Source organism: Carlito syrichta, unplaced genomic scaffold (assembly GCF_000164805.1).
Source record: "Carlito syrichta isolate Samal-C Ts95f unplaced genomic scaffold, Tarsius_syrichta-2.0.1 Scaffold303709, whole genome shotgun sequence".
NCBI lineage: Eukaryota > Metazoa > Chordata > Mammalia > Primates > Tarsiidae > Carlito > Carlito syrichta.
Window position 1 is genome coordinate 77,630 of NW_007247805.1, and position 23,583 is coordinate 101,212.

The window sequence follows — 23,583 nt, forward strand, 5'->3', positions numbered from 1 at the left end:
TTTGGTTCTCAGAAAGGCCTAAAGATACAAATTTAAACCAGGAAATGCAATTTCTTAAATCAGTCCTGGTCTAGACAAAATGTTGAAAGTTAGGTCAACTATAGGGTTTCTCCCAGAGTTTGGTTCCTCATTGAGAACAGAATTTGCCCAACTGACTACAGCAATGCTGTCCCCTGTTGAAAGATAATGCCAGTCACATATGCTATTTAAAGTTTTTCTGACTGAACACCATGGCTCACGCCTATAATCCCTGCATTTTGGGAGGCCAAGGCAGGAAGACTGCTTAAGCCCAAGAGTCTGAGACCTGCCGAGGCTACATGGACAGACCTAATCTTTACAAAAAATAAAAACAATTAGCCAAGTGTGGTGGCACACTCCTCTAGTCCCAGATACTAAGGAGGCTGAAACAGAAGGATCGCCTGAGTCTAGGAGGTCAAAGTGGTGGTGAACCATGATTATGCCACTATACTCCAGCATGGATGACAAAGTGAGATCCCTGACTCGAAAAAAAATAAAATCAATAATAAATATTTTTCTAATAGCCACATTTTAAAAAGAAAAACAAGTATACAAACACAACAAAATATGTTATGTGATGCAAGGATTAGTCTTACCAAAACAATAAAGTGCTGTTTAATGACAATGATATTTTACACTGCTTCAGTTTATAATTTAAACAAACCAAAATTAAGTAAATTTTAATATTCAGTTTAACACTAGCCACATTTCATGTGTTCAACAGCGCCATGTTAAACATGATTATTTTACTGGTCAGCGCGGGTCTAAAGTACTGCTGAAGGCAGCCTAAGTTTCAGAACTTCTCTACATACTTCTGACTCGAAGTGTACACGTCAGCCTCGGCAGCACCTGGGAGTTTATTAGAACTGGGCTTGCCCTAAGACACAGAGTTCAGAACCCGTATGTTAGCAAGGTTCCCAGGTGATCTGCATGCACACTGAAGTTTGAGGAGCACTGTTGTTATGAGCCACTGGTTCTCAGACCTGGCTGCATACTGGAACCACCTGAAGTTTAAAAAATGCCAACACCTGCATTCTTGTCCCAAAGAGTCTGACTTAGTGTGGGGTAGGACCTGGGCATTCAGATTTTTAAGTGGTCCCCAGGAAATCGCTGATGTGTATGGATTACTCACATATTTACTTTACATGAAATTTAGGGTCTGGAACAAGGCAGGCACTCAATAAATGGCAGTAATTATATAAAACATACATTGAAATCTTAAGACTTAGACTTGTTGATCATTCAAATTAAGCAAAATACAAAATAGGTGAACATTTTTTCAACATAAGGTATAGTTACAAAGGCATTTTGTAAACAGCCTCTAAAAGCATGACAGCATACACGTGAAAAACCCACCTCGGCTGGGCGCCAGAGGACTTAAAGGACGATAAACAGATCGAGGCCTGGAAAAAAACATAATACCCAAACATAAAGCGATTGGGCTTTTACAGCATATAACTGCTTCTCCAACATAAACAAATACTGCCCTCCCCTACCCTCCCTTCAGTCAGTCACTCCTCCTTCCCCACCCCTCCAGTTACTTGAAACAGTTTTCTTCATAGATGCTGTTCCACACTCTCCATGCAGAGCTCCCTCTATAGCCAGTGTAACGCTCAGGGTTCAGCAATAGGTCTACATACTGGGCAGCTGGAGATCTCTCATCTGGATAAGAAACAATTCATAAAAGCCATCCATATTTCACCATTTACCTAAAATTTAGCAGTATACAGCAAAACAGACTACCCAAAGGTAAAAGAAATGCTGTGCTTGTCAAGCAATCTCCAACTTAAATGGTAGAGTGGTTAGCACACTTGTGGCTGTTCTTAACCCACAATTTGTAAAAACTTGGACAGACAACTTGAAAAGAAAAAACAATTCTTGTTTTTCCTTTGGATACTCAGTACTCTTAAGTAACATAACATCCCTCGTCGTATTAGAGACATTTAGTCATTTATTAAGTTTTAGCCACCCAGGATTGAAAAGATCAAACAGTTATAACCTGCTTTATTATTGTATGTTATTTCTTCTAACTGTATACCTACCTCACCACATGCTTGAAGACATTTTGTTCACATATATTGTATATACATACATACCATAGAAATTTCTCTGTTAGTCTTTACCTGGACTTCTGAAGTAAATGGCTTAATGACTTTATGATTCAAATCTGCTTATTCACAATGATACACAATGCTCTAGTTTTTTTAAAAAAATACATTTGTTAAATTTATTTTTCCCAATGTTAGCATATTGGGTTTTTTTTTTTTTTTTCTCGTTCTGACTCATACATAGTAGGTAAGCCTTCAAAAACTTGTAGAAATATTTAAAATTAAATAAGCATTTTCCACATTTAAACCCAAATGAGTATTTACTAGGTCTCCACTATATGGACAACATTTTAATAGAGATCTCTCAGGAATACAAAAGATAAACTATCTTAGTTATTGAGGCTCACATTACGGGTAGAAATAGGAAACACAATTATAATGCCTATGCTTCACAAATGTATGCTTATAACACATGCAAAGTGTTATATATATGTTGGCAGAGATGCATTCCTTTATTTATTTATAAATTTTTTTTTTCTTCTGCGTTGAAGTCTCACTCTGTCACCCAGGTTGAAATGCAGTGGCCCGATCATGGCTACCACATTCTCCACCTGCTGGGCTCAGAAAATCCTTCTGCCTTAGCCTTCTACTACAGGGGTGCGCCACCATGCAAGGTTAATTTTTTTTTTTAATTTATTGTAGAGACAAGGTCTTGACAAGTTGCCCAGGCTGGTCTTAAACCCCTGGGTTCAGGCAATCCTCCCACCTTGGCCTCCCAAAGTGCTGGAATGACAGCACCTGGTTGTATTCCTTGATTGATATGCTTACTAACTTTTGTTGTCATGTGAGTAAATCAATAGAACATAGGCACCTGGTAAAACAGGGGCCAAATATGGTCATTAAATGTTCCTCTTTCTTCTATTGCCCGATAGTATATTTTCCTGTCTGAACAATATTCGTTGGACATTCACTGACCACAGAGTGGGATTATCCATAATCAAAAGGGCAAAAGGACAGCTTAATCCATGGCTTCCAAGAACCACCTGGTACTTTCATAATTTTGGGAGACTACAAAGATAATTAACAATTTACTATTATTAAGTGGGTTTCTGACTTACAGACAATGAAAACATGATTGTACAGACAATAAGAATATTGATTCTATTTCTAGCCCTAAAATTATAAAGATAATCAATTATACAAAATAAGGTGAAACAATTTACAGATAGATAGACAAAAACTGTCCAAGTAAAGAACACAGACTGATTCAGGACTTAAAAACAGCAATTTTTCAAGCCTTAATCTAAAAATAAAAATTCAAATCATAAAGTTATTGAAAGTATAGCTTTTGGCCTGGTGCAGTGACTCCCGCCTGTAATCCTGGCATGTTGAGAGGCCAAGGTGAGGGGATTGCTTGAGGCCAAGTGTTCAAGACCAGCTTGGGCAACATGATGAGATCTCGTCTCCACAAAAAAATTTTAAAAAATTAACCAGGTATGGTGGCACACATCTATAGTACTAGCTACTGGGGAGGACTGCTTGATCCCAGGAGTTTGAGGTCACAGTGAGCTGTGATCGCACCACAGCACTCCAGCCTGGGTAACAGAGCGAGACGCTGTCTCTAAAACAGTGTGGCTCTTAGTAAAAGAATGATACAAAGTTTAAATATCCATAATGCTATATATTTTTTATTTCCATGAGCTGTTCTTGAGTAAATTCATTGCAAAACTGATTCAGTTATATACAAACTTTAAGCTAAATATAATGTAAATATGTGTATGTACACATTTATAAGTAATTTGTGTGCGTGTGCATGTCGGGCCACATGTGTACAGGGTCTTCTATGAATGTGCAGAGTAGACTAGTACCATATTCTTTCACAAAACTAAATAACCAATAAATAAAAAAAACTCTGATTCAGAATTAAAACATATTGATTTAAAGCATATTTTAAAGGAGTTTTTTTTTAAAAATCGCAAGAGAAAAATCAATTATATAAAGCTGTTTTGCTGTTTTTTTAAGAGACGGGGTCACACTATGTTGCCCAGGCTAGACTCAAAATCCGGAGCTCAAGTGATCTTCCTGCCTCAGCCTCCCGAGTAGCAGGGACTATACAGGTCCTGGTCACCACACTCAACTCAATTATATCAGTCTTTAAAACTACTTTCTTTTTCATTTTTTGAGTTGGGATCTCATTCTGTCTCCTAGGCTGGAATACAGTGGCACCATCATGGCTCACTGCAGCCTCAACCTCCTAGGCTAAGGCAATCCTCCTGCCTCAGTCTCCTGAGTAGGTTTGGGGGTTGAAACTATAGCTCATGGGCCACATCTGGCCTGCTGCCTATTTTTGTAAATAGAGTCTCCTTGGAACACGGCCACGCTCAGACGTACTGCTTTCACCCTATAAAGGCGGAGTTGAGTTGTGGCAACAGAGGCTGTACAGTCCACAAAGCCTAGAATATTTACTATTTGTTCATTTACTGAAAAAGCTTGTCAACCTCTGTTCTACACTGACAAAAATGTCATGACATCCAGCAGCCATAAAGAACAAAATCATGGCCTTCACAGCAACTTGGATACAGCTGTAGACCATCATACTAAGTGAACAATCACAGAAACAAAGAACTGAATACCACACGTTCTCACTCATAAGTGGGCCCTGATTACTGATCACACTAGCACAAGAGTGGATTCGGCAGACACTGGACACTGCTAATGGAGACAGGGTGGAGGGAGGGGGGACACATGGCAACAAACTAGGTACCTGGTCCACTACTGGAGGGAGAGGCCCAGCCAGAGGCCCAAGCTTCCCCCGCAGGCAGCCTACTTATGGAGTGAATCCCCACTTGCACCCCACAACTCTAACATTTAAAAAAAGTAAAAATGAAAATTAAATCCTCTAGGAAGCTTAAGAATATTGTTCCTTGGAATACTATTCAGCTATCAAAAATAACGAAATAATTAATGTCTTTCACAGAAACTTGCATGGAAAAAACATTCAAAAATAAAAATTTCATCACATCCAGATTGAGCAACATGTAAGGGAAAGCATATACAGGATAATAAGTTCACCATAAACACACTAGTGCTGGTGCCCATCCTTACCCTGTGGCACTGATTTTCATTTATTCCTAAACTATAACTTCTCTCCATTTACACAGGGGCATCGTTCATTCAGCCATTTCTCTCTGGCTCTCTAATTATGTCTTCCTCCCTCTACAAAGCTGCTCTGAAGCTGTTCTTTCTACTTGACCATGCTAATCATTACCTAAGGATTCTAAGAATTTCTATTCAATCAGAATTCCTAATTCTGGAAATTCATCAAGTTGAACTAATGTTACTTTCCTCCTCCTCAATTTTTCCCCAAATAAATTTTATTTTCACAGTTCTAATTTAATATTAGTGTTATGAGGTAATACCACATTTTCTAGGATGTTAAACAATCTTCCCTGCCTCCTAACTCATAGATGTTTTAAACCATAATGGTGGCATAGGCCAGCTTACTGTGCAGACTTTTTGCTTATGGTCACAGATTTTTAGATATTATATTACAGACTCAAGATTGAGCCTGTAGCCCTCCATCACCAGTCCTTCCTCAAATGGCTACTAACTCAGTGTGAAAACATGATTTATAAAGTCAAGAAGAATGTACAGTTTATGAACCTTTCAAGTTATTTTGAGACACAGCCAGGTTTAGAAATTACTGTTTCAAGTAACATTTTAAATTTGTTTATAAACATGATTTAAAGGAAAAAATAAAAGCAAAAAGCTATCTAGGCTGTTTAGGAACTAACTACTTCATTCAGCAAATATTTATCAAGCACCTACCATGTGCAGACACTGTTCTAGGCACTAGAGACACCACAGTGAACCAAAAAGACAAAGCCTTTGCTCTCAAGTAGCTCACAATCTAGTTGGAGAAGGCAGACAACAAACCAATAAGCTAAATGATATGCCATATACTGTCGGGTAGTTGTTAGTGCTGGGAGCAGGGGAACCAGCAGTGCAAAGGGACAGGGAGTGATAGTGGACATAAGGGCAGGCCTTTCTGATGAGGTGACATGTGAGCAGACACATGAATCAAAGGAAGAAGCAAGCTATGTGAGAAGACAGTAACAAAAATAGAGTGGGGCAGGGAAAGCAGTTTACCTTAAAGGGTATTAAATTGCTAAATAATTTCATCTATAAATTGATACTACAGATACTATTTGATCTACAGGTATCATTTTCCATTCAAATAAAGATAATACCAACAACAACAAAGCAGGAATGAGGTATAGAATATGTTACTAATAAACTGGGAGGAATATTCTTAAGATTTTTGTTTTAATCCATTGAATGTAAATGACAGGAGTAACTAAAAAGTACTCGAAAGCTACTCTGACAGTCATTTAAAAAATTATAGATGTAAAACACTGGAATGCATATGAACATTATTACTCAGAAGAGTAGTCATAGCCCAATTAGTGGGTACTATGGTTTTCATATCTATAGGAATATAAAAATCACTGATTAAATATAATCCTGAAAATCCTACAAGATAATTTCATGTAAATTCTTATAAGAGAGCACTTCCATTTCTATAATTTAAGAAACTAACATTTTAAAAAATAGTTAATACTACTTATACTGATTACAGGTAATCTAGCATATTTATGGCAAGTAAAAGATGTATTAATCTGAAACCCCATTAAATAAGCACTATTCTTTTTTAAACTTTAGTCAAAGAACAGGTAAAATGGGAATTTGGAAAGAAGTGACCGTGAGTGTTAAGCACGTGGATGTAATTGCAATAAAACCAAAGAGCAGGCCGAGGCTCAGTGGCTTTGATAAAACCTGGGTAATTCTATACATGTAATGGGGACATTTTATTAATTCCCCATTCGTGTCATCTTGCTCAGATTCCTTAAAAATGCCCTTACTGAAACCACAGAAACCACGATAACATTCTCTCTCCCAGCATCCTTGTCAACTTACCATCCTACAGTAGAAGCTCTCTGTAACTTATTCTGCTACAGTTGGACTAATAGCACTATTGTACCTGTGAACCTTTTTTAAAACTTTAGAAAGCAGTATAATCACTGTAGATGCTTGAAGAGTTCTAAAAAACGACTACTTCCAACTATGCATGCTGAACCCCAAATTCTTTTCCACCACCAAAAACATAATATTACCAAGGTAAAAGATGAAGAGAGGCCAAACAAGCGATTTAAGCCTACTTAGCACAATTGTTTGGGACTATCATCCTATAGTAAAAAATATCCTGAGTCACAGCAATTAGCTTCTGTTAAGAGAAGTTGTAGCTATTCAGGTGGAGAGTATCCAGTCTTTGTACCACTCCAGGGGACACTTAGAAAAACGTCTGTGAGTAAGTCAGTGTAGAGTCTTCCCTGGTACTAAAGGCATCTTTATGTGAGTTAGTTAAGACCTCCAGCAAATTCCAGTATAAACATTTTGATAAACTATTTACAGACCTTTTAACTCGGTCTGTGGCTAAAGGTTATGTAGGAGATGATATGAAGTAATTCAAAGAATACAGGTTTTAGATTCAGTCAGACTGGGATCAAACCCTGTCTCAGCCTCTAGCTATTGTGTGATAATGGGCAACCTGGTTTTTTTGAGGCTCAGTATTCTCAGATATAAAACAATGCACACCTATTAAGGTAGCTGTACAGATTAGAAATAATCTACTTAAGGCATTTAACACAGGGCCTGGAACAACAGACTCTCAATAAATGCCCAGAGATTTGCATAGCAAAATCCAGAATTACAGCTATAACTCAAGAGTATATTTTCATAATTTAAATGTCTTATAAAAGGGTTAAAATTAAAATACTTTAATTACAATAGTTATTTTATTACCATCAAGTTCACAAAAGTGATCCTGTGAATCATCATATCTTGCCCAGTCAATGAAAGCTTCTTTGCTTTGATGACTATGGGAAGGAGAAATAAAAAAGAAAAATGATTAAATTTGGAATTGAAAGCTTTAACATTGTATTCTAGTGTAATTATAATAGACAATCTGAAGTTACTTCTTTATTATGATATCACAAATTCTATCAGTGATTACATGAAGGAATGATAAAAACAAGTTATGTGAAAAATATAGATATTAACGTCTATGAGTGATTTATATTTCTTAACTACATTAAAATTATTAAGCCTAGTTCAATAAGTTATTTTGACTAAAAATTAATTTACAAATACATATTGTTAAACAACAAAAATCAAGCTGAACTTTCCAAATGACTTGAAATTATAAAAATGTTTATATTTCTTCCTGAAGTAGGAATTAAATTTACTTTCAGAATTGCTTAATTTAAATTGCTTTTCTACTTATAAGATCCAAAATATGAAGAGCTGTATTTCTATAATCTCCCATCCAATGTGGTGTTCACTGGTTATACCGATGCCAGTTTTATCATGGTACTCCATTTATTTTATATCCTACCTCACATTTAACAAAATCTATGATCAACATTTCTAACTTCAAAAACTGATAAGAAAGAACTACATTCAAATCAGCTTTGATCTACATTCACTTTAACCTATATTTCAGGCCTTCTCTGTCTTGAATATATGGTGGCACATCAATCAGAGAAGTATCATTTTACTACCCTTCTCTATTTATTACACAAAAGGAAAAAAAAACAAAGTATAAAAAAATTGTTTTTGTACCAAGTACAAATTAGGTAATTCCTAAATGCAGTACTGTCACAGTCAAGAATTTATTTCTTCGTTGAGAAACTGCTACATAATATAACCACTATAAAGAAGTGTATAAGACTGGCTGTATTACATTAACTTTATTAATAAATTTTCCAATTCAATTTACCATGGAATTTTTTTCTTATAGGTATCTAATTGACTTAATGAAAAAATGTGTATCACACTTGACTCAGCTGAAATATGTGATGCCATAAAAAAGAATGCCTAGTTACAGCTAATATAACTATAGTTATGTTTAATAAGATAGGTCTTACGTTGAAAATAGTGAAGAACAAATCCAATGTGATATAAATTCCTATTTTCTTGCCAACAAAATGACTGACTGACACGAACATTTTCCTTGAACACCCTCATTTGAGAAGGCTTTGCTGATTGTTTCACTTAACCTCTGCCTAAAGCTATGGTAGTGGAAAAAAATACTTAATGCTCATCTAATGCACACAGAGGAGGTCCAGTTTGGGATATAAATGAGTTACATGGAATCCTAGAGGTCATCTAGTCCAGTTTTTCCAAAAGTCAGTTTGGGGATGGATGCAATACTACTTGCATAAGAATTTCTTGGACTTAACCAGTGCTTTCCTGTCCAGATGGTGCTGTGAAGCTCAAGTAATAGTATCCAAACTGAGAAACAAGGAGCAGGAAGACACTGGATGGAGGGATTAAAAGGGGAATGAGAAACCTTCTGGGGTTGATACATATGACAACTATCTTAATTGTGATGATGTTCTGTAGGTGTACGCATGTCAAAACATCAAACTGTATACCTTGAATATGTTCAGTGTATGGCATGTCATTATACCTCAAAATAAACCTGCTTAAAAATTATAGCACTAAAAAGATGTTGTAGAACAAGGAACTCTCATAGACTGTTAGTGACAATAAAATTTGGTAGTAATTTTGGAAAACCATCTAGCAGTACCTAATTTCGCCTATAGGCATTCTCCACAGAAATGTATACATGTATCCACTAAAATATTTTTGAAATGACTCCAAAGTAGAAAGCATTGAGCTTTCGACAATAGGATGGAAACATGGCACATTCTTACTACAGAATACTACACATCAATTAAAAAAAAGAATTGACTGCTACTAAACAACATGAATGACTCTCACAGACATATGTAAATAAAAGAAGCTAGAAACAAAAAAGTGTACTATATTATTCATTTTCATAAGCAAGCAAAACCAGCCTATGCCAGTGTAACTCAGAGTCATCATGGTTAATACTGGATGGAGATAATGACTAGGAGAAGTACACATGGAAATATTCTGGGTAGCAAGTATCTTGCTTTGGATAATAGGTTAGGTTCACTTTGTAAAACTGATCTTCACATTTAAGATTTTATACTTTAGTGAATGTGTATTATACTTACACTTAAAAGTTTAAAAAATTAATAATTTCCGTTCAACAAAAATTGTAAGCAAAATTAAAAGACAAGCCCTAGCAACCAATATAGCCAACAAAAAAACGACTTCTAGATTACATAAAGAATGCCTACAAACTAATAATTTTTTTATAATGATAAAAGGTTCAATCCATCAACAAGAACAAATAATAATTTTAAAATCCAACCCCCCAAGGGAGAAATAATGACAAAGTATATGAACAGGCAATTTACCTCAAAATCCTGCAATAACTTAAGCTTAATCTCTCAATCAGTTCTCTATTTCCGTTCTTTCCTTGGTTATCTCTTCGGGTTTGCTGCTGCCAAATATTATATATTAATTGTCTGACTCCCAGACATGGTCCCTACTTCAGACTTGTATATCCAACTGTCTACTTAACATTTCCAACTGGATGGCTCACAGGCAGCTCAAACTTAAGTCCAAAATTGAACTATAATTTTATATCAAGCTCCAAATCCTGTAGTCATCCATAAAGCTCCTATCTTTTTCATACTCCATATTCAATCCTCCAGCAAATCCTGTCAGCTCTATCCTTGAAATATATCCAGAATCGAACCACTTTTCATCATTTCCACTGCTAGCACCCTGGTCTAAACCACCGTAATGTCTTACTTGGCTCTAAATAATCACATAACCAGGCCTCCACAACATAACATCAGGCTCCCTCAACACATTCTCTCACTCCTCTGCTCAAAATCCTGCAATGACTTTTCATTCCACTCAGTTTAAAAGCAGTATTCATTCTAATTGCCTGCGAAGCTCTGCAAAATCTCCACCCACTCTCCACCCTGCCCCCGGCCCTAGCATCTTTGGACTTTGTCTTCTAACTCTGCTCTTGATCAATGTGCTCCAGTTACATTGGTTTCCTGGCAGCTCCTCAGATAGTCTAGGCATGATCCTGCCACGGGGACTTGTAACTAACACTTATCTGTACCTGGAGTACTCCCACAACCATATTAAGACCTACGCCTTCACCTCCTTAAAAATATGCTCCACAGTCCGGTTGCTTAGGTCTCCCGGACCACCCAGTTTAAAACAGTGCGACCCATCCCTTGACTCCCAGCCCTCCCTCTTCTTCTTCCCGGCTTCAATGTTTCCCCTAGCACTCATCATTCTACTTACTTCTCAGACATTTTACTAATTTATTGTGTTATCTCCTCCACCAAAGAGGAAGCTACACAAGGGCAGAAATTCTGTTTATCATGTACACGACTGTATTCCTAGTACCCTAGGACAGTGCTTGGCACATTGGTAGGCAATCATTTGTTGAATGAATAAGAAACTCAAATGTCCAATAAATAAACTAAAAATTCTCAAATCCACTAGTAATCACAAAGTATAAATTAAACAAAAATGAGATACTATTTCATACTCATTAAATATTATCAAACTTTGGCAAGAGTGTGGAGAACAAAACAAGCTCTTGGCGTTGGAGTCAGTATACATTCACACCAAGTATTATGAAGTGCCATCAGACAGTATCAAAAACAATTACAAAAGAGCAAGGCTAAGATTCAGCAATTTTACTTCTAGTGTACAATAAAAAGCATATTCAGGAATGCATGTTTGTTAACGTAAAAAACTGGAAATAGCCTAAACATCCATCAGTAGGAGAACAGATAAGTAAAATATGGTATATTTATATAATACAAATCATCAGTTAAAAGAATGGGACAAATCTTTATGTATTTCAACATGAACAGATCCAGAAAGCAAAATGAACAATAAAAAAATAAATTTGCAGAATGTTAAATATAGTGTATTATTTATATTAAGGAAAAATAAAACCATATATGCAAAATAAAACTATATTATTCATATGTATAAATATATATATGATAAAAACAAAAAGAGACTTGATATGTACCAAATTCACGATAGTAGTTACTTTTAAGAACAAAAAGAAAACAGGGAATAACATAAAGGATTAAATTTATCTGTGATGTTTCATGTTTCTTAAAAAACGTGGTAGAGCAGGCTCGGTGGCTCAGCCTGTAATCCCGCGCCTTTGGGAGGCTGAGGTGAGTGGATTGCCTGAGCCCGCGGGTTCGAGACCCGCCTGGGCAACGACACCTCATCTCCACAATAAATCAAAAAATCAGTCGGGCGTGGTAGTGCATGCCTGTAATTCCGGCTACTCGGAAGGCTGAGGCGGAAGGATCGCCGGAGCCCAGCCGGTTGAGGCTGCTGTGGCTGGGAGCAGCCACTGCACTCCAGTCTGGGCGACAGAGTGAGACTCCAACTCAAAAAAAAAAAAAAAAAGTGGTAGAAAATGTTAACAGTTATTCATTTGGGATGAAGGATATGTGGGTGCTTATTATATTATCCCTTTTACTTTTTTCTACATTAAAACTTTTCTCCAATAAAATAAGACTGCTAACTTTATTATGAGTCATTAGCAATTATAGTACATAAATACAAACCTAAACAAATGGAAATTAAAAAGAATTTCTGTAACATTCCATTCCCAACTACCAATTATGTCTAGTCATTTTATACTGCACAATCTGAGGCCATTTATAAATTATTTACACTGGCCTTCAAAAGTAGGTTTGTGCTTAGAACAAATAAAGAAAAGTCAACAGAAAAAAAGAAATCTATGAAACTTAACAATTATGCTAATAGCAACTTTTATCATTCAAAATGTAACATACAGATTGAATTCCTATTTATAAAAGACTTAGAGGCTCAAGCCCCTTTTCCTATAATAATCAGGAAGAAAGGACCTATAAATCCTGCTAGCTGAGCTACATTTCCACTTTTAATAGATGTACTACTGATGATACATTCTAGATATTTAAGGACAAATCAGCCAAGAAAAGATAAAGTTATTATGGAATTTAAGAAAAACTTTTTCTTTTTAAAAATGTATTAGTTCTGAGTGATCTCTCACAAACAAAGATCTGAGTATCACATGTTCTTACTCATAAGTGGATCCTGAACAACTATTGTAATACTATAAGAAAAGGATTGACAGTGGCGGGAAAATATGGGGGGGAGGGAGGGGAAGAGAGGTGGGATTAATGGTAGTCGATATCTGTCTGGGGACAGAGGGCACACCTCATCAACAAGGGTACCTGCATAATTAACATTTGTATAACTAACCCTGAATTGTACACATCTTTAAAATAAAAAAATAAAAGTTAAAAAATAATGTATTAGTTAAAACTTTAATGGTTATAAAAATGTTTTACTAATCTCACAAAGAAAACAGATTATTGATATAAACCAAATAAGAGAACGTTTTCTTAATTCTACCAAAATAAAACTTGCCTTAATGTGCTGTTAACTGCTCCCAGTTTATTAGCTTGCTCACAGGCTTCTAATTCTTTGGTATTGTTTGCCACTTTCAAGTACTGCAAGGAAGTTCATAATATATTTAGCAATAATTATTACCTTTCTCTTTATTTCAGCTTCTATAGGCAGAATAATCAATCTGCCAACAATAACAAAATCCCTATCATATGGAAGAAATAAAAATGAAAATGAGGCACAAATTTCCACCAACTAAGTAAGCCAACACATTAAAATTTAACAGTTACCACTGGTGTGTTGGTGATGATGTAAACTGGAAAAAAAAAAAACCCTGGGAAAGAAATTTGACAATATATGAAGGGGGACCCAAAAAAGCCTAGTATTATCTTTTGGAGGGCAGGCTTCCCCTTCTAGGTGAGTGTTCTAGGAACCCATCGCCATCGGCTAGCATTGTTGTGAGAGGCTGTGTTCGGCTCCATGAATTCTTTTTGGAAATTCTTTCAATGTGTTTGCCCATTTCATGAAGGGTGATTGAGGAGCACACCTGCCCACACCGCACTGAGTGCTCAGCAGTTTTTGATCAAAAACACCATGACCACCATCTTTCCCCAAGCTACTTTATTTTGTTTCCCTTATGAAAAAAAGCCCTCGAAGGGAAGCATTTTGCTGATGTGGACGAGATGAAACAAAAAGCGGCAGAAGCACTAAAAGGCATAAAAATGGACAAGTTCAAAAACTGTTTTGAGCAGGAGAGAAAGGATCTCAACAGGTGGACTGCATCAAACAGAAAGTACACTGAAGCTGACTGAAGTTTAAACATGTAAGAATAAATACACAATTTTTAGAAATAAATTCTAAGTTCTTTTTGGGTCCTTCCTCATACATATATCCAGTGCTGCAAAAATGCAAAAACCCTTGAGTCAGCACCCCCAATAGTAAGACCAAATCCCAAAGTACCAATTTTTAAAAAGGTACAACCACCTTAAAAAGTTATTTGGTATTATTTGTAATGTTGAGATAGGCAATCCTATTTTTAAATATAGACCTAGAGAAACTTATATGTATGCATAAGACGACAAAGGACAAAAATACTAGTGCATCACTGGTTGAAACAGTAAAAACCTGGAAACAACTGAAATGTCCATCGATCAAGGACTGGTAATCTGTGTTTCAGTCATACAACTGACTACTGGTATGTACAGCTATTAAGATGAACAAACAAAATTCACATATGGCAACAGAAATTTCAAAAGCATAAAACTGAGTAGATGTCTTTAACCTGAAGAAATAAAAAATATATTATTAATAAAAATTTTTACACAAAATAATCTGCATATTAACTGCAGGTACACATGCAGTAAGAATATAAAACCACAGAGGGATACTTCAGAAAAACAGCTCGGGAGAGGGAGGAAGTACAAGGGGCCTGGGAAGGAGTTCAGGAGGTTTCAACTTCCTTTATATGGCTTTACTTATTTATTCCAGATCTGACCAAAAGAAACACAAGAAAGTAAACAAACAAAAGACTACCCGGGAGAGAAAGCAAGAAGAAAACAAAGAGAAGATGCAAAAGCAGGAGAGAGAGGGTGTGATGATCTTCACTGTGTATGTACAATAGTGGAAAACTAAAAGTCAACAGTCACCTGAAAACATGTGAAAGGCAAAACAAATTATGATCGTAAGAAGAAAGGGGTAACCGGAAACAGAGGAATATCTTAATGCCATTTCAAAGTATCTTGCTCAGAATATCTTGGTTATTATTTACTCTACACAATATAATCCTGAACCTGCTAGGTTGACTAGTTGAAACAGAAGACTGAAAATACCTGCATGATAAAACACCTGCTGAGGAGAAGATCTTACATTGACACTGTAGTTATGCTTTAATAGTTCTTCAAGAGAGTCCAATAACAAAATTGAAGCAACTTCAAAAGAAGCTAGGAATGTATGACCTCTCTGTTTGATGCAAGAATTAGGGTTTGGAATTGTGAGGCAAAAAGTCTCCTTTTCCAACTAACCATATTATGGTTCTCTATTATTATTAATTATTATGGTTCTTTATTGTTAATCACTGTCAATCAGTAAATGGTTAAGTTTCACCGTGTAAAGCAGCAATATTCAATAAAGAAAAAGGACTCACCTTATTAGAACGCCCAGCTTTTATGCCAACTGGAATTTTACTCTGAAAAGAATGACAAAAGCAAAAATGTAAATGTAAAAAGTGATCCTTAAGTTTTTTGAGATTTCTTCACAGATTGGCAATGCATTGTTCTAATTCATCAAGGGGAGCAATATACATTCACTTAAATTCTATCTTCACACTATCTTATGAGGTAAAAGTAAAGTGTTACTCCAATACACAGACTTCTAAATCAAAGTATAGAAACCCGAATGACAAATACAGTGAGAAAGCCGAAATCAGCTCTAATAACTCATAATGCAGTATTTCTTTATAGTTTATATAATTTTTAGGTTTAAAAAAATCCCTTTTTTCATAAACTTTATCACAGAAAAGAAAGCTTTTAAAAGTTCAAAATTATTTGCAATATATTACACACAGTTTTAATTTTTACTCTAAAATGGCATTTAAAGTTTAGGCAATTCTGAATTACTAGAAGGCTTTGGCCCATGATTGACCTAGGGTTTACCAACCTAATCTAGGATTTGCCAATGGGAGAATTATGTTTAGGTCCAACATTCCTTCTCACAAAGCCAATAATTAGTGTTAAGCTTCAACAAGCAAATCTATGAATTATTATAAATGGTTTATCAAATAGAACTTTAAACAAAAATACTTATTTTGTTCTTAAAGGAAAATGAAAATAATAAATTTTTAAAGAATTTTCCCTTTAGAAAGGACATTGGTCCAGATTTTCAAGGACAAACTAGACTAACCGATTAGATAAGAAAAGCAAAAATGAAATAAAAACATAGCTTATGCTGGACTCGGTGGCTCAGCCTGTAATCCCGCGCCTTTGGGAGGCTGAGGTGAGTAGATTGCCTGAGCCGGCGGGTTCGAGACCCGCCTGGGCAACGAGACCTCATCTCTACAACAAATCAAAAAATCAGCCAGGCGTGGTAGCGCATGCCTGTAATTTCGGCTATTGGGAAGGCTGAGGCGGAAGGATCGCCGGAGCCCAGCGGGTCGAGGCTGCAGTGGCTGGGAGCGGCCACTGCACTCCAGTCTGGGCGACAGTGAGACTCCAACTCAAAAAACAAAACAAAACAAAAAAAACATAGTTTATAACTAATTACTGTTGAAGAATATAATTAATTATGCTAGATGTCAAAAATCATTCTGAAGTATAGCATTCTCTTGGTAACAAGTATAGCCTTCTTTAAAAATGTGAATGTAACAAGGCCAAGTGAAAACCTAATTGCAAGGTTAAAATTTCCTGCTTTTACCCATTCTGATTTCCACTCTAAAGTAGTTTAGGATTCAGTCACTTATTTTGGTCTATGACATAAGATGCAAATTCAATAAAGCATGAAATATAAGCCAACTGCAGATCCAATCATAGAACAGTACTCTGACTTTCCTGTCATTTTAGAATAAGACTGTATTCTACTGGATATTAATTCCACATCCAATCACCAATATCACTAGATACAAATGTTTTCAAACCCCATTTTGGTGGCAACTGTAAAATCATCAGTTATCTGGTTCTAAAGGGAAGAATAGAGAGCTTATGAATTTGTTGACAAGTCCAAATCCATTGACATTAGCCTAAAATAAAATAGAGCTTATGCTTATCCACAAGTCTAAGAGAAAGCAAGCTTTTCCATATTATTTTTATTTATGTATTATACCTCTGGACAGGGCTCCACATGACAATCTTTTATTGAACAATGGCCATCTTCTGCCCAGAAAGGACAGGGTCGCTTCAGATTAACCTTGACAGAAAGAATAAATTAGCATTAGTCAACTTGTGTGATAGTTACAGAATGCTCTCAAACTGTTACTGTGCTGTGTACCAGTATCATGGTAGCGAATTAGAAGAAAAGCTTCCAATCTTTGCGGTACGTATATAGCCCAGAATTCAAAATGACAGCAGTTTTTCAGATACTGTAATGTAAAATTCATATTTTTTCAGTTGCAAGTCTCACTCTGTCACCTAGGCTGGAGTGTAGCGGCAGCCTCCAACGATCCCTCTGAGCCTCCCTGGGTTCAGGTGATCCTTCCACTTTAGCCTCCCAGGTGGCTGGCACTATAGTCATGCACCACCATGCTCAGTTAATTTTTTATATTTATTTGTAGAGATGAGATCTCACTATGTTTTCTAGGCTGGTCTCTAACTCCTGGGTTCAACCATCCTACTGCCTTGGCCTCCCAAAATGCTGGGATTATAGGAATGAGTCACCTTGCCCAGCTTCAAAAGCAAAATTAATTTAAAAATAAATGGCTATTAGTTCTCTGACACTTGAAAAACAAAATGAAAGCTCAAGTTCACTGCTTATCTGAAGAACAGTGTAAAACATCTGTATCTACTTTAATGTCTTTCATTCCCTCATGTTACATTATCAATCAGGGTTCTCTCATGCATCTATTCCTTTAACAAGTATATACTGAGCATCCACTATGTGTCAGGTACTGTGTTAGAGTCAAGCGGAAAAAAAGAGACAGAAAAAGTACCTCCTCTCCCTGGAACTTACAATCTACTGAAGGAAACAGAACTAAAATATTTGTATGTTTATTTAATTGCAAGTTGTGACCAGTGCTACAAAGAAAATCTAGAGTTTTGAAACAGTAGGGCTGGTGGACAGAGGTCTCTGAGGAGGTAGTATTTTAGGATGGAGGAAGTATGCATTTGGATAAGGCAATAAAAAACTTGAACAATTCTGGGAACTGAAAATTACCAGTTTGGCTGACACTGAGTGAAGGTGGAGGGTGCAGGGAATAAGGGTAGAGGTAGACAAGGGACAGATCACACAGGACATTTTAACCATGGTAAAAACTCTGGATTTTCACATTCTAAACATTATAGGAAGACAGCAAATCAACAGAACTTGCAGATGGATTGCCCATGTACAAAATCTACGTTTTATTCTGTTTCTTCCTTTTCTTGTTCCCCTTCAAGCAACTCATTGTACACTTCTCACCACCCTCCTGACTACTGCAGTGGTCTCCCTGCTTCTACTCTACCTATTTCACAAAGCAACCACAGTTATCTCTCTAAAACAAATCAGATCATATCAATTCCTGCTCAAAACCTTCCTGTGGCTTCCCATTACCCTTAGAGTGAATCCAAACTCCGCGGCAGGTTCCTTAAGACCCTCCATAACCCAGCCTCTTGCCCACCTCTCTGACCTCTCCTGTCATGCTCCTCCAGCCTTCTTCCTGGGAACACATCACACTCCCTGATGTCTCAAGGCCTATATATGGGCTGTTCTCCTGGCTTGTACTATCGCGGCTCCTCCAGATCTTCTGAGGGCTCGCTCCTTTATCTCATTCGGGTCTCTCAATGTCACCTCAGCAGAAAGACCTTTACTCACCAGGCTTGCTAAGGTAGTGCTTGTATGCAACCTATACCCCCAACATACTGCTTTCTATTCTTTGATGGCACTTGCCACTACCTGAATATTATTTACTTACTTATTATCTACACCTCCCAACTGTAAGGATTGGAATTTTGTCTCATTTTATCCCCAGTGCCTAGAACAGTGTCTAAGGTACATAGTAGATACTTCAATAAATATATGTTAAGTAAATAACCCACATTACAAAGGAGAAGGTAGGGAAATTGGCAATACAGAGGACAGGGTACTCTACTCTGACTTTTGGTACATGTAAAATGGATATGACGACAAGTGTTTTAGAGAAAGATTGTAGGCAAAAGGGGCAGGATGTCAGAAGGCAAAGAAGTTTATAGCAGCATGGCACATATTTGAGGACTGCAGTTCTCAGCCTGGACATCGCCCTTGAACTTCTGGCCTATATATCCAACTGCCCCCTTGATGTCGCCACAGGGCCTTCACAGGCAACTCAAACTCAACATATCCAAACTGGGCTCCTTCTTCTATTAATTGTCACCATCCCAGTAAACAGCAACTCCATCACTCTAGTTCCTCAGGTCAAAATCCTGGCAGCTTTTCCAGCAGCTCCCTGTGGCTCTGGCCTCTAACAAGCCAGTATCTGGGAGCCTATGTAGCAAATAAGGAATCAACCTCCTCGAGCCTGGACAGGAGGAACAGCGCTCTGTGGCCCTTCCCCCCCTGGCTTGCTCTATCCTCTCTCTGTGGAAAGAGGATGAAGGCCTCTGCCAACAAGAATGGAGGATGGCACTCCCCGAGCTGTCTTCCCTGGCTTGCTCCTTCGATAAATGTCTGCAGTCTCTCCCAGGACAGAGGCAGGGGGGCCTCTCTGTGACTGAAAAGAAAAGGGACAATCCTAGAGCCTTCTTTCCTGGCTTACTTCAGTGATAACTCCAGACCAGAAGGTCACTCTTGGGAGGTGCGCTTTTGAGACTTCTCGCTTGCCAGAAAAGTGGGCCCTCCCTGTGCCTCCTTCTCTGGATGCTCCAGTGATAATCCCAGTCCTGAAATCTCTCCTTAAACAAGGCTGGAGTCCTCTGCCAGCAAGATCGGGAGGGACGGCACTACCTATGCCTTCTTCCTCCATTAGCCCTAGAGATAAACTCTTACCATCTCTCAGTGGAAGACATCAAGGGGCTGAATGGATTAAAAAACAAGACTTGGCCAGGCTCGGTGGTTTAGCCTGTAATCCCAGCACTTTGGGAGGCTGAGGCAAGTGGATTGCCTGAGCCTGCGGGTTCGAGACCAGCCCAGGCAACCTGGCGAGGCCACGTCTCTACAATAAATAAAATAAAATAAAAATTAGCTGGGTGGGGTAGCACGTGCCTATAGTTCCAGCCACTTGGAAGGCTGAGGTGAAAGGATCGCCAGAGCCCAGCAGGTTGACGCTGAGGTGGCAGTGAGCATGCCACTACACTCCAGCCTGGGCGACGGAGAGAGACTCCAACTCAAAAAAAAAAGACCTAACTATATATACTGCTTATAAGAGACTCACTTCACCTCTAGGGACAAACACAGACTGAAAGTGAAAGGACAGAAAAAGATATTTCATGTAAATGGAAAAGTCAGACATGTGAAAAGAGACAAAGAATGCCATTATATAATAACAAAGTGGTCAATTTATCAAGAAGTTACAAAAACTTTAAATATACATGCACCCAACCTCAGAAAACCTAAATATATAAAGCAAGTATCAATGGCTCTAAAGGGAGAGATAGACAAATACAGTAACAGTAGGACGCTTCAATACTCCACTTTCAATGTTAGATAGATCATCTAGACAAAAAAAGAAGTCAGTGAGGAAACATTGGACTTGAACTATACTTTAGACCAAACGGACCTAACAGATATCTACAGAACATTTCATCCAACAGCAACAGAATACATATTCTTCTCAAGTGCACATGGAACACTCTCTAGACATATCATGTCAGTCCACAAAACAAATCTTAACAAACTTAATAATCCTGAAATCATATCAAGTATCTTTTCTGACCACAACAGCATGAAACTAGAAATCAATAACTGGAAGAATCTTGGATCTCACAAATATGTGTAAATTAAACAACATGCCGCCAAACAACCAATGGGTCAAAGGAGAAAGTAAAAGGGAAATTTTTAAATACTTCAGAGTAATGAAAATAGAAACACAAAATACCAAATCTTACAGGATACAGCAAAATCAGTCCTGTGAGGGAAGTTTATAACAACACCTACATCAAAAAAGAAGGATCTCAAATAAACAACTTCACTGTATACCTCAAGGAACTAGAAAAAGAAAAACAAACTAAGCCTAAGCTTAGCAGAAGAAAGAAAATAACAAAGATCAGAGTAGAAATAAACAAATAGGAACCAGAAAAATAGGCCAGACACCATTGCTCACACCTGTAATCTCAGCACTTTGGGAGGCCAAGGTTAGACGATCACTTGAACCCAGGAGTTCAAGACCAGCCTGGGCAACAGAATTAAGACCAAAAAAAATTAAAACTTAACTGGCCCATGGTTCATGCTTATATCATTAGCTACTTGGAAAGCTGAAATGGGAGGGTCACTTAAGCCCAGGAGTTCAAGGTAACAGTGACCTGTGATCACGCCACTGCACTCCAGACTGGGAGAGATGAAGTGAGCCCGTCTCCAGAGAGGGGGAAAAAAAATGAAAAATAGAACAGATCAATGAAACTAAATGGTTTTTTAAAAAAGATACACAAAGTCAACAAACCTTTAGCTCGACTAATAAAGAAAAAAAGGCCTCTACCTCCCACCCCAGATGACAACTAACTCTGGAGGTTATTCCATCTTAAGAATTCCCTACACAGTCACCTGAGGTTTCCAATGAGGCTGCATCACAACTTGATTCTCCCTTTGCCCAATCCAGACTTTCTCCCTTTCTTTTCCTTCTGTAAATTGTTGGTCCCAAGAGTGGTCCCTAATTAAGCTCTTGTACACTAATCATTGCCTCAGAGTTTGTTTCCCAAGAAACCTAACCTGTGACAGCTTGTCTAGTTCCAGGAAAAAAACAAAAACTTGTCAATATTTTTATTAGGATCACATTGAATGTATATATTAACTTGGAGAGAATTAACACATTTATGCTACAAAAGGTATCTTTCCATTTGCTCAAGTCTACTTTTGTGTCTTTCAGGAATGTTTTGAAGCTTTCCTCCTTTAGGCCTTATATAAAAGATACAATTATTCTTATACTTTCTTTTTCATTGCTAATGTATTTTTTGTTTTGTTTCTTTTTGTAGGCTGGTCTCAAATTCTTGGGTCCCAGCAACCCTCCTGCCTTAGCCTCCCTAGCAGCTGGGACTACAGGCGTGGACCATCACACATGGCTTCATTGCTAATTAAGTGGAGTTATCTTTTCCATTTTATCTTCTAAATGGTTATTGTGTGCATTTATGAAGACACTGTTTTTTATATAATAAGCTCACAGCCTACAATCTCAATGCATTTTTTTACTGTTTGTATTCCTCTTATTAGTGATTCTTTTAAGTGTTTTAGGTATACTTTTTTCATTTATAAATGGAAATAGTTTTACTTATTCTTTGTAAGTTTTTAGGTCTCTATATTGTCACTTATAAGTTGGAGCTAAGTAATATGTACAGACGGGCAGAGTGTGAAATAATAGTCATTGGAGACTCAGAAGCACGGGAGGATGGGGGGTAAGGGATGGAATTACTTAATGGGTACAACACACACCATTTGAGTGAGAGTTACACCAAAAGTCCAGACTTCATCAATGTGCAATATATCTATGTAACAAAACTTCACTTTTACCTCTTCAATTTATACAAAAAAAGAATAAAATGTTATGCATCTAGTTGTTTCTTCTTGTTTGACCGCATCCAACAGTTATGGAGATAATGGGTACCCTTGTCTTGGTTCCTGACCTAAATGAGAATTCCTCTAGTGTTTCCCCATATATAAGATGCTGACTATGCTATTGTTAGGACTGAAATCATCTTAAAATATATACATCATTCTTATATGTTGAATTTTGTTGAAGATCTAAAAGTATCATCCTTGCATTCTTGGAATAAAATATAATTGGTCATGACATATATTTATAATATGCTCAAAAGTTAGGCATCACTCTTAATTTTACTTCTACCATCACACTTTACACTCAATGCATCAGAAAAGCTTGTTGGTGTTATCTTTTATATACAGCATTAATTTGATCATTTTCTACATCTTCCAACTCTAGCACTCTATCATAAATCTATATTATCTTTATTTACTACAGTAATAGCCTCCTAAATGGTTTATTTATTTCCTATCTCATACCCTGATAGTGTATTTTGCATAAAATATCCTTTCAATAGTTTCTTATTGTGCTTAGAATAAAATCCAACGTCCTTATATGGTCAATTAGGTCCTACTTTTTTTTTTTTTTGAGTTGGAGTCTCACTCTATCGCCCAGACTAGAGTGCAGTGGCCGCTCCCAGCCACCGCAGCCTTGACCCGCTGGGCTCCAGCGATCCCTCCGCCTCAGCCTTCCGAGTAGCCGGAATTACAGGCACACGCTACCACGCCTGGCTGATTTTTGATTTATTGTAGAGATGAGGTCTCGCCAAGTTGCCCATGC

At 37.3% G+C, this 23,583-nt stretch overlaps 1 protein-coding gene across 1 annotated transcript in view; it reads right to left on the bottom strand.

Moving 5' to 3' along the window:
* ERO1B (endoplasmic reticulum oxidoreductase 1 beta) overlaps positions 1-23,583 on the bottom strand; it is a 58,918-nt gene that overhangs the window by 18,222 nt on the left and 17,113 nt on the right. Inside the window, exons 4-9 of the mRNA XM_021712901.1 lie at positions 17,271-17,354; positions 15,601-15,642; positions 13,479-13,561; positions 7,929-8,002; positions 1,560-1,680; positions 1,375-1,421 (exon numbers count right to left, since the gene is read on the bottom strand). Coding sequence (XP_021568576.1) covers positions 1,375-1,421; positions 1,560-1,680; positions 7,929-8,002; positions 13,479-13,561; positions 15,601-15,642; positions 17,271-17,354 — 451 coding nt within the window. The remainder of the gene's footprint in view (positions 1-1,374; positions 1,422-1,559; positions 1,681-7,928; positions 8,003-13,478; positions 13,562-15,600; positions 15,643-17,270; positions 17,355-23,583) is intronic.